This window comes from Hydra vulgaris, chromosome 08, assembly GCF_038396675.1.
Source record: "Hydra vulgaris chromosome 08, alternate assembly HydraT2T_AEP".
Taxonomy (NCBI): domain Eukaryota; kingdom Metazoa; phylum Cnidaria; class Hydrozoa; order Anthoathecata; family Hydridae; genus Hydra; species Hydra vulgaris.
In genome coordinates, this window is record NC_088927.1 from 48,122,501 (window position 1) to 48,140,820 (window position 18,320).

The 18,320-nt window shown below is 26.6% G+C and overlaps 2 protein-coding genes across 3 annotated transcripts in view; one reads left to right on the plus strand and one right to left on the minus strand.

Annotated features, from left to right (window-relative positions):
- Window positions 1-18,320, plus strand: part of LOC100210829 (transmembrane protein 104) — a 63,663-nt gene that overhangs the window by 3,332 nt on the left and 42,011 nt on the right. The window contains exons 3-5 of one of the 2 annotated variants that reach the window (XM_065803851.1): window positions 1,724-1,811; window positions 13,953-14,012; window positions 17,480-17,555. In XM_065803851.1, coding sequence (XP_065659923.1) covers window positions 1,724-1,811; window positions 13,953-14,012; window positions 17,480-17,555 — 224 coding nt within the window. The remainder of the gene's footprint in view (window positions 1-1,723; window positions 1,812-13,952; window positions 14,013-17,479; window positions 17,556-18,320) is intronic. The other variant, XM_065803852.1, reaches the window with a different exon arrangement.
- On the minus strand, window positions 6,022-6,744 carry LOC136084131 (uncharacterized). Its single transcript, XM_065804278.1, has 2 exons — window positions 6,477-6,744; window positions 6,022-6,302 (listed from the first exon to the last, which is right to left on the minus strand). The coding sequence occupies exons 1-2, from the start codon at window positions 6,742-6,744 to the stop codon at window positions 6,022-6,024; spliced, it is 549 nt and encodes a 182-aa protein (XP_065660350.1).

Genomic DNA, 18,320 nt, shown 5'->3' on the forward strand with positions numbered 1-18,320 from the left:
TAATAAATTGTTTTAAAAAACATATATTTATACTAAAAAAACAGTTAGTTACTAAAACTTAAAACACATTTTAAAGACTTTAAACCAAGCACATGATTACTTTCTTCAATAGCATTACTTTTAAGTAAAATAACAAGGTACACTATTGAGGAAAGTAATTATGTTTTAGCATGTGTTAACAAAAGCATGCAAAAATTTACTCAAAATGAATGCATTTGTTATTACTTTCAAAAAACCTTAAACATTATTGCTTTCTTCATAGCATGCTTTTTTTACATTTGCTTGTTTTCCTTAAAGTTAAGTGATTGTTGTTTGCAGGGCTGGCGCAAGTAGGTGTCACGTGGGGGAGTGTCATTAAGTTTTTTGCTGACTAAAAAAAAGAAGTCCTCCTTTTTGGAATTTTTTGACTGACTGGTCTCAAAGGTCTACATCTGCAGACTTACTTGTCTGAAAGGGTCAAATTTGCAGACTATATAAACAAAACTCATTGATGGGGAATGTTTCACACCCCCTCCTATATGCACACCCTCCTTCACGCCGGTCTTGTTTGTTTGCATGTTACAAAACACTTTCAAAAATTTTGAAGAAAAATTTTTATTTTTGCCAAAATATATATAATAGAATATATAGAGTTATTATGTTTATTTTAGTTTTCATTTTTTATTGTGCGTTTAACAACACCAATAATAATAATAATAATATTATTATTATTATTATTATTATTATTGTTACTATTATTATTATTATATAATATATAATATTAATATATTAATATTTTATATTATAATAAAAATATCATATTATGATATCTTTATTAACTTATTATTAAATACTTAACATGGTATTATTTTGTTTTAAAGTTTTAAAAAAGAAATTTCAAAACAACTTTTATTTTATTTTTAGTTCCTTTTAATATAATTTCTTCAAGTTTATACTTTTGTTTATTAGTAAATAAATTTAACGAACTAAATTGAGAAAAATTTACTATTTAGATAAAAAATTTACTATTAGAGAAAAGTTTACTATTTATGGATAACGGTTTACAATAATTAGGTCATTGCACATTAATTATCATTAGTTTGTGCGCACTTTGCAAATGCGTAAAAAATTATTTTGAAAAAATTAAAATTGATTAAATTCAATCAGCATCTTTGATATACCTAATATCTTATTAACTAGAATAAAAATTATTTGAAAATAAAACTCCTTATTTGACATATATCTCTTAAATTAGACGTTTGCCAATAAATAAAGTTACGAATGTCATTGTTCATTACAAAAATAACAATTTATTGCGCCCTGTTATAATCGCCATAAGTTTTTTAAGTTTTTTTATAAGTTTTTCTGAAGAATGGTGTATGTATTTAACAGTAAGTATAATGGGGGTGGACAAGGGGGTGAACTATAATTTAACAAAATTTTCAAAGATCTTTGAAACTGCAGTTTCAAAAATCTTTGTAACAAAAGTTTCAAAGATCCACTTTCTATGCTTTTCATTTTGCTCATGAAGTTAACTGTTATTTAAAAAGCCATCATTTAGTTTCTACAGAAATTTTAATTTATTAAAAGAATCTTTTTAATTACTTAGAAAATAGGTAAATTAAAAAATAAATATTTGATAAAACCATTTTCTTTTTAGGTTCATTAAATATTTTTGAATCTAGAAATATTATCAAAGTTTACACTTGCTGCCTCTGTTCTGAATTTATTGTTTGCTTTCTAGCTACTGTACGACAACTTTCATGATTGAGGCAATGTCAATTGCAAATGCAATTATTCGGATAAAAAATAAATCAGGGCCCACTGAATCAGTAGGTTATTTTAATTTCCAGTATTTTATAATTAAATTCAAATAAGATATTATTTTTGTTATATATTTGTGTGTGTGTGTGTGTGTGTGTGTGTGTGTGTGTGTGTGTATATATATGTGTATATATATATATTTATATATATATATATATATATATATATATATATATATATATATATATATATATATATATATATATATATATATATAAATATATACATATACACATATATATATATATATATGTGTGTGTATATATATATATATACACACACACACACACACACACACACACACACACACACACACACACACACACACACACACACACATGTATGTATATATATATTTATATGTATATATATATGTATATATAAATATTTATTTATATATATATATATATATATATATATATATATATTATTAAAATATTTTAAATGAGAAAATACAACTTTATAATGGAACTTGAAGTTTCATGCCATTCGGCTATCATCAGCCATATTATTCAAATATAAAATAAAAACCATTATTTAAAATACAAATTTAGCGTTGCAACGGCAAATCGCCGGAATCAAAGTTAGAAAGTAAAAATTTTTTCCTATGCTTACAAGCAGAAACCAATTCACTTTTTTTATTAAGTAGTAAACCACTATCAAAATTCTTAATAAAATATTTTTCACTGATGCAAAGGTTACACTTTTTTGTAGATGGATTATAAGATTGGCATCTTTTAATTATGTTCCACTTAATTATAGGCACGTTACCTGCGTCTTTGTGTTTCCAGATTTCTTTGGAAAGTTCTGTATCATTTCTATACCTGGTTGCATTAAATGATTTAAGGTGGTTTGCAAATCTGACCTTGAATGCGTTTTCACTGATACCGATGTAAGATTTTTCTGAAGACTGGGATTAGGTGATGATAAAGTGGCTTTATATACAACGTTTTTTGATAGATATTCGTTATTTAACGGGCATGCAGTTTTCTTAATGCAGTTGCAACTTATTTCATTAGTGGTGAGTTTGTTGCGCAAAATTTGTTAGTTGTGTGAATTAATAATAGATCGAATATTTGGCATGCAGCTGTAACTAACTTTTATTGTGTTTCTGTTGAAAATTTTGTGGAGCTTATGATGTAATGGAAAATGTAAGTCAATTAAGTTTAAAAAATGGTGTCCAATTTTTGTTACCACATTTTTACTAAAAGGGTAATTCCATGTCAAATCATCCAAAAAAATCAAAAAATGTCACCCTATGTTTGGGATTTTGATTATTTTTTTATATGTTATATGGTTTATGAAAATTAAGAAAATTTGAAATTTGGAACCTTACAGTTCTTGAGATATTTAGGTTTCAATTTTCTTATTTATGCTGACTCAGCATTTTTTGCAAAATGTATTTTTGTCATTAAATAGCAATAATTAATGGACGAAATAAGGTATCATTCTGAAATTTGGTACATAGACAATCTTCCATATGGCGGATACAAATATTAAATTAAAAAAAATTTTAGACCACGTTAAGTACATGTAAATTGAATAATAATGGCATTTATTTTGGGGTATTTTGACGGTCAAATTTGTGATGTCACCTTGATAATTTTTTTTTAGGCATTACTATAACTTACAATATAGGTATCAAACTTCACTATTAATTAAAAATATATTATTGCATTTTTTGACTTTTCTAAATTCAGCCTTTCAAGTAAAGCTTATATAAATGCTGAGCCAGCATAAAATTTATTGCTAACTTATTAATGAAAAAATTAGCTATATCTTAATTTCTGGTTGTAAAAAGTCATTTTCAAAGTGATTTTGAAGGCAATAATAGATGTATATAAATATAAATTCTAAATATTTTGTACCTGGGGTAGGCCTGGGGCCCCCCCCCCCCCCCCAAAAAAAACGAAAATTTTCCTAATTTTGTAAAAAGTTATTTTCAAAGTCATTTTGAGAGCAATGATAATTTTTTAGGTATTTATAAATATTTAGTGGGGTAGGCTTCCCCCTCACCCGCCCTACCACGAAAAATATATATATATTTTGCTAATTTTGTTATACCAATAAAATAAGGATTGCTTTCTTAAAATTTTTCCATCAAGCTTTTGGATGCCAGCTAGGTTGGGGGTCGCAATTAGGCATATTACCAAATCTTTCCAAAAATGTTTTAATGAAAATATATAAAGACAAGTTACCAAGAGATTTTTATTTGTGTGGCCAAATTGTGCTAATTACACATACAATTATATTGTAACTATGTTTAAAAAAATTATATACAAGTATAAAAATAATGACGCAATAGAAACTTTTTCTAAAAATCTTGATTATTTTGTTCAATAATTTTTGCCAACTCAATTTCTGAAATTTTGTATACACGACCATTTGTTGTAGATGGCGGATCAATGGTACATAAAATATGATTTGATGGGACCCAACACATATCTTCTCGTGCAGGCGAAGAAAAACTTGGACTGGGACCATGTGGGTGCATAAATTGAATTTTATAATCTCCTTCTCCTTCATCTTTTTTGTTTATAATTCCAATCCACCAAAAGCTGTCATACATGCAAGCTACATAGTCCATATGATTATAAATAACTTGCTGCACAACCATCTCATTTGGTATCTGCACAAGCTTAAATGTCTGAACATCAGTTTGTTGACTCATCCTTTTAAAAGAAATTGTATATTTATCAATTGGTATAAAATGGTGAAAGGATCTTGTTCCTGGCAAGGTTCTTCCCATAGTAAACCTTGGTTGCAATGATGATCGTACTTCATTTATTTCTATTTTATAAACTAAAATAAATTGAATGTTTTTTATATTGGTTACACAAAATTCAAACATCTTATCTACCTCCAAAATCTGTCCAGTCACTGTTCTTTTTAAACTAGCAAAAAAAACCCATTCAGCGTCAATATCAAAGTCTTCTTTGTGATGACAAAGATTAATAAAGTTTTTAAAGTTTTTATATTGTGCTGCACATCCATCAGTGAAGTATTTAATATTACTAATCTGTAGAATGTTTGCCTTAATGTAATTGGTAATGAGCTGTTGTATTTTATATACAAAGTATACATCATGCTCAGCGTCATCAGAAAGGATGCAAAATGACTTTAATAGTAGTTTATCATTTGATTTATAGTAAATAATAATAGGGTGAAGTGTACATTTTGGTTTATTCCAATGGTAACTTTGCACCTCATCCTGAACAATAAATTGGAAGTTCTCGGCAAAGTCACCCAATACTATACACTCATTTTGATTTAATAGCTCTTTACAGTCTTTGAGGTACTTGGCTTGACTTTTAGCTATAAGTGAATGAGATGTTAATTTATCTATTTTATTGCATATAAGGTCGATAACATCTTCAATATTAATTTTTTGATTGATCAGCGTAGTTCTATCTGTATGCTGCCATTGGTTAATTGTTATTTCTTTATCGCTGTTGTCAAACTTTGCTGTTAAGAATTCTTTTAAAGCAGCAATACCAGGGCATAACGGACATCGATGTAACATGCACTCTACATTATCCCTATTGCAAACAATCATTTCCATCAAATCTCTATAGTCTTTGTCAATTTTAAGAGCATCAGTTAACAACTTAACATTCTGATGATAGGTACAGACACAAACTCATTGGGTGCCAGACGAGTTTGTGGTTATACACCATCTAGGGCGAAGACTGCAAAACTTAGAAAATCCGACGTTTAAGTTAGAATGTTGGAATTTAAATGCTGCATATAGTTCCTTTAAATTAATCAATATTAGTCTTTTTAGCATGTGTTGCCTGTACCCTATACTCACAAAATTTTTTTTTCCAGGCAGCATTCGTGTGTACTCGTCACTTTGATAAAAGCTATGAACAAGATCAATGGTTGCGTGGGAAAGCGACTTTCCTTTTTTTAATGATGGTTTATGCAAAATTCCATGTTTTATTTTAGCTTTTCTAGCTTCTCGTACTAGGTAATTAGATACATTAAAAAATTCTGCAGACTTTGCGAGTGACCATGATTCTGGAGTTAGTGTTAATATCTGAATTTTTGCGGAGTATGATGTCACATTTTTTATCTTATCTTTCAATTCATTTAAAAGTGAGTATAGATCGTCAATTTGGTTATCAATTGAAGAACTTAATGGTGTACAAGATGGTGTCAATGTAATCATAGGATCAATATCATAAACTTTTTTTATTTTGTTTGCTGTTGCTCCAGTTATTTAATCAAATTTTTTTTGGCAGCTGGTAATCGTTGGTGTTTTGGAATTGATTTAAGCTTAATAGGTGACACACCTATAGATCCAAGACTTTCATTGAGAGATGAACGTTGTTCTTGTTCAGGCTCAATCCTACTATAGCATTGATCAATTGATTTTAATTCTTTATTTATACAATGTACCCTTTTGTAACAACTACTGCATAATTTCCACCCAGGTACAGCAGCAATGTCTTGTGTTTTTAGAGTTATTGCCATTGATAGCGATATCTTCACATTTCCTATGAAAAAAAGGAAACAATCATTTCTAAAAACTAATATCAACTCACCATCATTGTAAAGAACAAATGAGTGTAATTGTTACTTTATAAATGTACCTAATTTTTTTTAAATTTATTTAATTACTATTTTAATCAAAATAATAAACTGTTTCATCAAAATAGTATAAAAATTACCTTTCACATTTTTCTTTCGATTTCCATGTTTTTTATATAGATTACAGCATTTCTGAAATTTTCTTTCAAATGCAGCTCCAAAGTATTCTCTATGATAATAGCAAACTGTTGTAAACAATTTTTCACAATCAAATAAACCAGCTCTCCATAATAACTCTTGTTTTTCAACACTTGAAAACGCTGATAGATCTAAAAGACCTTGTCTTCTTGTTAAACCTTGCTTGTGGCAATCAACATTACATACTAATCCTATAGAACACTTTTCCATAATTTAAACTTTTTAATCTATTCATCTATAAAAATCTGATTTTGAAAAGTTTTACTAAATAAATTTTTTTAGAAATACCATTCACATTATTTAGTTTATGGAAAACTATTTATACAAATTATTTGTTAGGATGTGTCTATGACTTCCTTATACTATGACTTATTTATACAAATTATTTGTTAGGATGTGTCTAAGTTATATGACTTCCTTATATATATATGATTAAAAGGTTATTAAATTTTATTTTATTTACCAATCATTTAGTATAATTTATAACATTCATTAATTAGTTAAGTAAATTTAAAATTGCTGCAAAGTAATAGGAAACTAATATTTACAACACGAAATTTTTGTTTAACCTTGCTTGTGGCAGTCAACATTACATTCTAATCCAATAGAACACTTTTCCATCATTTAAAGTTTTTAATCTATTCGAAAAATCTGATTTTTATATATTTTACTAAATAAATTTATTTAGAAATACCATGAACATTATTTGGTTTATAGAAAACTCTTATTACAAATTATTTGTTAGGATGTGTCATATTATATGACTTCCTTATATATATATGATTAAAAGGTAATTAAATTTTATTTTATTTACCAATCATATAGTATCATTCATAACATTTTTTAATTGGTTAAGCAAATATAAAATTCCTGCAAAGTAACAGTAAACTAATATTTACAGAATGAAGTCTAAACAGAAGCAATAAAATAAAAATGAGGGAGGGGGAAGGGAAGCCTCCCTCAGGTACCAAATATTTATAAATACGTATACATTTATCATTGCCCTCAAAATGACTTAAAAAAAACTTTTTACAAAATTAGGAAAATTTTCGTTTTTTTTGGGAGGGCGGGGGGGCCTACCCCAGGTACAAAAAATTTAGAATTTATATTTATATACATCTATTATTGCCTTCAAAATGACTTTAAAAATGACTTTTTACAACCAGAAATTAAGATATAGCTAATTTTTTATAATTAAGTTAGCAATAAATTTTATGCTGACTCAGCATTTATATAAGCTTTACTTAAAAGGCTGAATTTAGAAAAGTCAAAAAATGCAATAATATATTTTTAATTAATAGTGAAGTTTGATACCTATATTGTAAGTTATAGTAATGCCTAAAAAAAAATTATCAAGGTGACATCACAAATTTGACCGTCAAAATACCCCACAATAAATGATTATTCAATTTACATGTACTTAACGTGGTCTAAAAATTTTTTTAATCTAATATTTGTATCCGCCATATGGAAGATTGTCTATGTACCAAATTTCAAAATGATACCTTATTTCGTCCATTAATTATTGCTATTTAATGACAAAAATACATTTTGCAAAAAATGCTGAGTCAGCATAAATAAGAAAATTGAAACCTGAATATCTCAAGAACCGTAAGGGGTTGGAGGTTCCAAATTTTAAATTTTCTTAATTTTTATAAACGCTATAACATATAAAAAAATTAGCAAAATCCCAAACATGGGGTGACATGACCTGGATTATTTGACATGGAATTACCCAAAAGGAGGATTAAACCATATATTTCTTTTTCGTTTATTAGTATTAGAAGGGTTTAGATTTGAATGATATTGGAGATTGGTGTGAAATCCAGACTTTTCTAATGCGTCTTTATAAATAGGAGCAGACATTTGGAAGATTTTTTTCGTTTGAAGAATTGGAAGATAATCTATGTTCAATTGAGGTTGGTAATTGTTTTAAAACGCTTGGTGGATGGTTGGAACTAGCATGGATATAGTTTAGCGTACTATCAGGTTTATGGTAAGGTTGAAAAGTGCAGTTATTAAGATCAAATGTAACATCAAGGTAGTTAACAACTTTCTTATTAGATTCAATGGAAATACAGAGGTTGTATTGTTTAAATATTTGAGTAAAATGCTTCTTAATTTTTTCCTTTTTTGGACCGCTTGCATTTTTAAACATGGCTAGGCCATCGTCTCTATATAATCCAAAATCAGATTTTTTATAAAATTGCAAAATCCGGAAAGAGAAGAAAAATACCAACTAACTCACACACTTCCGCTCCATCAAATGCACCCATGGTAACATCAAACAAACCACTTGATTTCTTAATCCAAACTTGATCATTGGTAAATAATAAAGACTTACGCGCATGGAGAATTAAAGATTTATGATCAGCATCAATGGAAATGTATTGTTCTGCAAAGTTTATGGAGTCGATAAGTAACTTTTCATTAATAGAAGGGTAAAAGTCAACGATGTCGAAAATAAGGAATTTATAAAAATGTTTGTCATTGATGTTTTTGAACCAATTTATTACATTTTGTGTACTATTCCACTGATTTAATTGCAAAATATTTCTTAGGTTGGTGATAATATCCGATAAAATATGCTTACTTATTCTACCAACTTCATTCTTAGCTGGGTTAATTAGACGAACAGTAGGATTATTTAAAAAATTAGGTTTATGGTCTTTTAATGTAATGAAACAATTGGAACAACTGTTTATATAGATTTTTTTAAAAACGTCATGATTCTTTGAAATAATATTTCCTTCTTTATTATTGTGATCTTTTATAATAGGGCTGGTTTTTTTATAGTTAGATGTGATAGCATTCATTAACAACTTATTGTATTCGTCTTTTGATAATTTATATAAATTTGATGTTTTATCTGCGTAAGTGGAAGTATATATTGATTTTCGAATAGGAGAAATGTCTTTTTTTAATTTAGATTTGAAAGCAGATTGAACCTTCCTAAACTGTATGTTTTTAATTAATTTGTATTTTCTATAACGGTTTTTATTTTATATTTGAATAATATGGCTGATGATTGCCGAATGGCATGAAACTTCAAGTTCCATTATAAAGTTGTATTTTCTCATTTAAAATATTTTAATAATATTATTTGATCTATTTTTTTCAAAAAGATATTGATCACTCTTAAACAGACAAGAGTTGTATTTCCAGCAATATACAACATTTATCAATAAATATATATATATATATATATATATATATATATATATATTTATATATATGTATATGTATATATATATATGTATATATATATATAGGCCTCGGCAGGAGTTGCGGGTCATCACCTGCACCTGCATCCACACCCGTGTAAGTCAGTTTAGATGGACAAAATAATGACCATGCAAAATATAATTTTTTATTTTTAAACAACAAAGTTTATTAATTTTTTATTAAATTTAATGTTTTGTAGGTTGAGTCATATTTTCCTTACATAAACAAAAATAGTGAAAAACATCTAGTACATTTAAAATAAAATATTGCTTTAGCATTACATAATAAAAAATGATAAAATTCCAAAAAATAAAAAAAAGCAAAAAGATGATTATTCATTACTATGTTTTTGTCTTTAATTAAAAAAAGTTCTTTATTGAAGATTTTTTTTATTATTTTGACATAATTATTTTTAAACAAACTTGATAAGTTTATATGAGGTGTATAAAAGATTCATTAAAAATTAGATTTAAAAAACTGTAAAAAAAAACAACAAAAACAAAGAACTATAGACCTTTAATATTTATTAAAAATGTATTTAAATTTTTAGTTTTATATCTTCAATTGAAAACTTTTTAAAAATAAAATATAAAATTTAACCTACGTAATCTATTTATTCTAAAAATGAACTTTTAAATACACAATATTTTTTTAGTTACGTTTTTAACTTAGTATGTAAAATACAACTTAATTAAAGCAAAAATAATAGTTACATGCATATTAAATAACTTGAATAAAATCTTTTTTCATAAACTTTTATAAAAATTTGTTTGTTTGAATTACATAACACAAAAACAATTTTAAAAGTAAAAAAAAGTATCAAACTTATTCAAGTTTTAATTACAAAATTTTTTTATAATTCCTTGCTTCAATGCTTTATAACTTCTTATTATAAAATTGTAAACTTCTATAAATAAAAAAATGGTACAGACTCATGGCCTTCTTTATAGAAGGCCTCGACACCGTGCGCGATTTTTTTTGACTGAAGGCTGGTTTTTAAAAACTTCTTATAAACGCAAATTTTGTTTGGATAAAGGTGTAAAATATTGATTGCTATTTTTCAGAAATATTTAAAGTTATTCTTCAAGTGAATTTAAATTAAATAATTTAGAATGCCTTTAAAATGCTGTGTTCCAAAATGTTCCTCAAATTATAAGTCTTCAGGTTGTAATGTATCTGTATATAAATTCCCTCGTGAAGAATCTGAAAAAAATAAATGGTTTATGAGTATCCCTCGTTTAAATTGGACCATTACAAAATTCACTGCTGTTTGTAAATTGGATTGGCCAGATGAAGCGGAGTTTTCATTATGTCGTGGTAAATTGAGACCGATTCATGCTCCATCAGTCTTTCCAAATATCTCTAAAAGTTGTCTCTCCTCTCCACCACCAAAAATGAGAAAGACTTTATCTTCTTCAAAAAGAGGTATCAAAAAAGATGAATTAGAAGAATATAAAATAATTGATAATTTAAACTTTGGAGAAATCGAAAAATACTTATCTAATGATAATGATTTGATTACATACAAGCAAAACAATTCAATATTCATCCAATCTAAAGTATTCAATTGTGGAGTTCCACTATTTTTGCTGATAGTTAATCAAAGTTTGTTGTTCGAAGCATTTCATTTTGGTTCAAAATGTACTATTAAACCTCTGTCAAATAACAAAATCACTTCTCTTTGTACAAAGTCATCTTTAAACGAAGCCCTTAGATATCTGAAAATTAAGGATAAGGAACATAAAATTCAACTAATTCTTGAGCATCTAAATGTAATGGGAGATCATTCTGTTGGTTGTACTGTCTATTCTGCTGATATAATAACGAGAGCTTTTGAATATTTTGCAACAAATCGTTCCACCTACCATTGATTATGTTATGATTATCAGTTGCCAAGTATTCGAACTTTGATGCGCATAACTTCAAAAATAAACTCTCGGATGATTTAACTTTTTTAAGTTCTGTGTTATCGAACTTAGATGAAAAAAAAGGAAATTGTGTTTTATTGATAGATGAAGTTTATGTAAAAGCAGCATTATTATATCAAAGTGGAAATATTTTTGGAAATGCTGTTAATTATCCAGAGAAATTAGCTACTACTGTACTTTCATTTATGGTAAAAGTCTTTATGGTGGACCTGAATTTTTAGCAAGAGTTTTACCAGTTAGTAATCTAACTTCAGATTTCCAACTAGAACAATGCAAATTAATTGTAGACACCATAGAAACTTCTACGTGTAATGGTAAAGTAATTGCAATTATTACAGATGGAAATAAAGTTAACCAAAGCTTCCTTTCTAAATTCAAAACAGTAGAGGGAAAACCTTGGTTATGTCAAAATGGTTCTTATATTTTATATGACTATGTTCATCTTTTGAAGTGCCTAAGAAACAATTGGCTAACAGAAAAACTAGGTCAGTTGCAGTTTATTCATAATGAAATAACTCACATTGCAAATTGGAGAGATTTAATTAACTTATATACACTTGAAAAAAACCAGTTAATAAAGTTATCCAGGTTGACTGAAACATCAATAAATCCTAAACCAATAGAACGACAAAAAGTAAGCACTTGTTTACAAATATTTAGTGAAGAGACAGTTGCAGCTCTAAAAACTCATCCTAAAATAGAACAAGAAAGTGTCAAGGGTACTATTATTTTTTTGGAGTTAATTATAGAATTTTGGAAAATAGTGAATGTCAAATGTCCAGGTGCCAATGTTAGATTTAGGGATGAGTAGCGTAATGTAATCAGATCTTCAGATGACATTAATTTAAAAAAGTTACTCGCTATTGCAAGAATGGCTGAAAATATGAAACCAACATCTGGTAAACGTGTTCGCCAGCTTACGAGAGATACAAGCAATGCTCTTTCACATACTTGTCGTGGCCTAGTTGATTTGTCTTGTCATCTTTTATCAAGTGGAAATGAATATGTTATTTTAGGTTGGTTTTCTAGTGATCCAATTGAAAAATGCTTTGTAAAACTAAGGCAAGGCTCTGGTGGTACTTACTTTATAACAGCTAAATCAGTTATCGAAAAAATTTACTCCTGCTGATTTTTTTTGAACTTTGTATGAAGACTTTTATAAGTGATCAATATATACTTTCTCTAAACTTTTTAAATGCGGCTATGCTGTTTTTCCCTGTCCTTTTCGAATAATATTTAAAGCATAATAGTCAGTATCACAAAAAGTTCTTATGACCAAGGTTTTATTTATGAGCATAAAATATGTCCACAAATATTGTATTGATAACTGATAAATTGATTGATAGTTTGTTTAAAGTTGTTATAAGAAATAGTTTATTTTATTGTTGGTAAAAAATTAATTGATCGTTAAGAACTTCACCCATAAACCCCCTCATTAAAAAATTTACAACTAAATTGCGAGAAAGCAAACATAAGATGATAGTGTTATGTTGAATGAATGTTTTAAGAAATAAATAGTATAAGTTTTTTAAAATAAGAAATTTTTTTTTTTTTTAAAAACATAATATATATACATTTTAAATGTGCATAAATTCATTTTAGGTTGCATCAGAAATTAGCATCAAAAACATATTAATTTCTTGTCATTGATTTTTCAATTTTTTCTTGTTTTCCATTAGCTAGCTCCAACTTTGTACTGGCATTTTTGAAATGCTATTTACTTGTCAAAATGTTTCTTGACATCATCTTTTTGTTACTGACAACTTTAAAACTGTTTTTTTTTTCCAGAAAAAGATAAAATTGAAATCATTAAAATTGTTGTTTTTGATGCTCATTTCTGATGCAATCTAAATGATTTCTGATGCAATCTAAATGATTTCTGATGCAATCTAAATGATTTTTTTTTTCAAAAAATGTATTTATGTTTTATTGATAAATAAAACTTTTATTAAGTTGATGTATGCACTGAAGAACTATGTACTGAATGTTTAAAATATTGCTTTGTACTTCAAAAAATTTTTTTTTTCCTAAAACAAAATGTTTTTTTAAATTTTGATTTCAAATTTGAACAGCAAATTTTAGGACATTTAATATTTACAAAGCTTTAAAACTCACTGTATCTTGGAAATTTTTTTTTAATCTCTGAGATTCATTTTAAGATTCTTTTCTGATCTTCTCTCTGAGATTCTTTTCTAAACTAAGATCTAGAATATCAAAAAATAAACTAGAAGTCTGGTGAAATTTATGGTTTTGCCTTGTTTTTAGAGTCATCTCTGTAGCAGGTTCATATATGGTAAAATGGCTGTCAATAGTGTTGCTCAATCTGTAAGTAAAAATATTGATGTAAACGGGTGAAATATGTCTTAAAATGACACTGATAAAAATTTATTACATTTAATCAAGTTGAGAAAAAACTAAAATGCTTTTTTTATTTTAAAGTATTGCCAGTGGAAAGAGAAAATTTTTGTTGAAAATTATTTCCTAGTTTTTTTAAGTCATACCATAAACGTTTTTGTAAACAACTTTAAAGTATTATTTTAAAGTTTGTTTACAAAAAGTTAAAGTTTTGTTGTTTACAAAATTTTAAAGTTGTTTGCAAAATTTCAAAATTATTTAATATTATAACTTTAAAATTTACTTTAAAAAATTCCAGAATGAGGTTCAAAAACTGCAGTTCAAAAACAGCAGAAGAAAGAAGTGTAGCCTGCTATCCTATTGATCTCTTTGACAGTTTGCCTGATCTTGGGAAGAAGCAACTTAAGTTTATATGCTTTTGCAAAATCTACCTGATCTTGGGAAAAAGCAACTTGAGTTTTATGTGCTCGTAAAATAGTTTTAGTTTTGTGGATTTTGTACCTTACAGTTTGATTTTTTTTATGGGTTTGCTTCTCTCCTAAACCATTGTTTGCTCTAAAAACAGCAGCAATTTTTTTATTGCTTTATAAAAGTAGAGCTGTGGGAAAATGTTGTTTACAAATAATTAAATTGATAAGGGTTGTAGCCTGGTCAATAAATATTCCCAACATACCTGGCAGTTTTAAAAAAAATATCGTTGAGAATATAATTAAACTGCATAAAAGTGTTCATATTTATTTTTTGTCATTGATTTCTCTATTTTTTCTTATTTTCCATTAGCTAGCTCCAACCTTTTTACTATACAACTTTTTATTTTTGAAATGCTATGTACTTGTCAAAATGTTTCTTGACATCATCTTTTTGTTACTGACAACTTTGAAACTGTTTTTTTTTTCCAGAAAAAGATAAAATTGAAATCGCTGTTGTTTTAGATGCTCATTTCTGATTCTGATGAATTTATGAAATTTTATGAAATGAATTTATGCACATTTAAAAGTATATAGTTATTTGAATTTCTGATTAGTTTTGTTTGAATTTTTTAGATTCTATATTAGATTACATTTTCTAGTTTAATTAAAGTGTAAACAGAAGTTCAGGCCAGAAATTTAATAATATACAAATGGTAGTATAATGATAAAATGATTAGCTAATTTTTTTTCGAAAATTTTTTAAAAAAATACTATAATAAGTTAATGCAATAATGTTTATAACATGATTATGGATATACTGGAATTTTGTTTGTTTGTTTTTTTTTGTTTTTCTTATGTGACTTTTAGGTTATTCCAGTTTCAGCCGGAATTATAATATTTCAGCCCAGAGTGCCAGAGTTTCTTGTTTAACTTTTTTTTAAGACATGTGACACAGACTGTGTAAAAAAATCCTTGCCCTACAAGGCAATGAAGAACTATAAGTAAACTTAGGTAAAAAAATATAAAGTTCTTAACAAACACAATGTAATTTTATTTGTAGTAATTAACTATGTAAGGATTTCTAGAAGTTTAGGAATACTGTGGTGCAAAAAGAGTTGCTATCCAGTTTTGGGCAACAAACTAGGTCTTTTTTCATCAAAACTGTTACCTGCTTCTGAGAATAGTCTCATTTTAAGTGTTACTTTAATTTTAAATAATTAAAAAGTATTCGATGCCTAATACAGTAAATATTTCATTTTAAACCTAAATGGAAAAATAGAAAACAAAGAAGTAATTTAAAATATAAATATTAGAGATGTACGGATAGCAAAGGTCAATTGAGGCTAATAAGTTTGATTTATGTATATAAAGGTTTTATCTAAATATTAGGTATGCAATTTGCATATGTAAGGTGTGCCTGTGTACCAGTTTGGTTTGGCTTATTAGCCAATGCAGATGCATCCGCCAATGTGGATTAATCAACTAATGTCATCGACAGATTAATCAGCCAATGGTTAAGTCGATTAATTGGTTGCTGGTTACCAATAGCATAGGCTAGTAGGTCAAGTCACTGCTGATGTATAGGTACATGTTATATATGTAATTTACATCCTTAATATTATTATAATACTCTTACATAAACACAATAAATCCTAATTAGCCACAATCGGCCTTTGCCATCAGTGCATCACTTATAAATATTATGCAGGTTAAAACTTTCAATAAATAAAATTATAAGAAACAAATAAAAACAACATATTAAATTCAAATGAAACAAGAATTAAGTTAATGAAATAGGTTATATATATTATAGATTATAAATATATATTATGTAGCCACGATGCCAAGGAGCAGCCTTTCACTTTCAATCTTGAAGGTAAACAATTACATAATTATAACTCTTGTTCCGGCCAGAAATATTAACGATTCCACAAATCCGGTTTCAAATTTCCATTTGGTACACCCCTAAACATGATTAATCGATATTGTTTCTGCTCTCTAAGATTTGTTGACAAATAAAATTTATTTGCATTGACCATTAAAACAATGCCAAAGTAAATAAATGAAACTTAATACTATATTATTAACTATAAAATTATTAATTATAAAATTAAAATGTTTTTTGTTTTTTTTTGGATTAATAAAAGGACAAAAAAACCAAAAAAAAGTTTTAACACTTAGTAGCAGATTTTTTTTTTTCACCCACAAAATTTTCAGGATGTTGGTACACAGGATAGTGCATTATGCCAGAAGGCTACTGAAGTTTATATCATATAGAAAAACAAACCATTTTATAACCTTTTTATTCCGATTGTAATAATTTAAAATCTTTTAGATGAGTGCTCTAAATAAGTGCAACTATATTGCATAGTAGTGCTGCATAGAAATTTATAGAAGAAATATTTAAAAATCACAATATTTTATTTTAAAAAAAATGTATGTATGAAAATTACATTTAAATAAATTTATTATTAATAGAGATGCAATATGCAAATGCATAAAACAGTGTCTTTTGTTCAAATGTAAAAAATCCTCTTATATAACATTATGTACAAACATCTGTAAGTGTAAACGTCAGTACTACTGACAGTAGATAAGTTGAGTTTGCGGATTTTAATTTAAGTATTGTGTATGTTTAAAAGAAGAAAACTTTGAAATTTTTTTTTACAATTAAGTCTTTTAGCTTAAACTGTTTTGTTTTGAAATTATGTATTTATGTTGATGTATTTTAAAAATATCAGCAAGATAAAAAAACAAAAGCAAAAAAATTTTCATAATTTTATTTTATATTAAAAAAAATATCCATGCAGAGGACTTAAATTTAACAATAAAATTAAAAAGAAGATTTTAAATTCAGACTTTTCTTTGAAATCAATTAACTGGGTATTTTTTCTAATAAGCTCCAAGTATGCAAAAAAATTGTGCAATTTATTTTATATATATATATATATATATATATATATATATATATATATATATATATATATATATATATATTGATTTTCAATTTCTTATTAATTGGTCTAGGTTAACAATGATGCTTTTCCTGAAGTGGAACAAACTTTAAATATTCAAACTGATGAAGATAATGAAGATCTAATCAGTATGTCTTTTCATGTATAAGTTTTTTTCTGTATACTATTTTTTGTCATAAATACTCTTACTTGTATATGTTAGATATTTGTTTACAAGTTTTAAAAGTCACATACATTTTAGTCAAATACATTGTTTTTTTAAGAAGCATTATATCAATAAGGTGGCAAAAGTTTTAGCTGTAATAAATAAGGTTTTTATTTTATGCTTCCTTATTATTATTATTTTTTAAAAATTGATAAAAACATGGCTTAATTTATATTGATATTTTATTTAGTTATATTTATATCTTATATTGGAACTTTTTAACTAATAGAGTATATGAGTAAACTATATGATTTTTAAAAAAAAAAACTTTTTACAAAAACTTGGTATATAGAAAACTTGTGTACAACTATTTCAAAAAACCTTTAAAAAAAAAAACTTAACTAAATTTTTGTTAAGCTACCAAGAAGTGTGTTTTAAAATTGCATATTTATGGTCAATATTTTGTAATTTTGTATAATTAGAAAACATGTATAATTAGAATTCACAAGCTTTAAAATAGAACATGCTCTCTTGGTGAATTAACTCATAAGTCTAATCTTTGTAGGGCCTTACTGTTTGTCTGGAGTTGCAGTATGTTATGTTCTTGAGAATCATTTTGAACTTGATCAATATCATTGTCATATCTTCCTTTAGCGTTATCAGTTTTATCCTTTAGTCTATAAAAAACATCTTTGACTGATTCATTTGAACTCTGTAAGTCTGGAGTACAGTAATGCATGTGTGGAAT

Bases quoted from the DNA above. Each gene is read 5' to 3' on its own strand.
- LOC136084131 (XM_065804278.1), bottom strand. From the start codon at position 6,744: ATGGAAAAGTGTTCTATAGGATTAGTATGTAATGTTGATTGCCACAAG. The intron at 6,303-6,476 runs GTAATTTTTATA...TTTTTTTCATAG, and splicing joins TCGAAAGAAAAATGTGAAAG to GAAATGTGAAGATATCGCTA.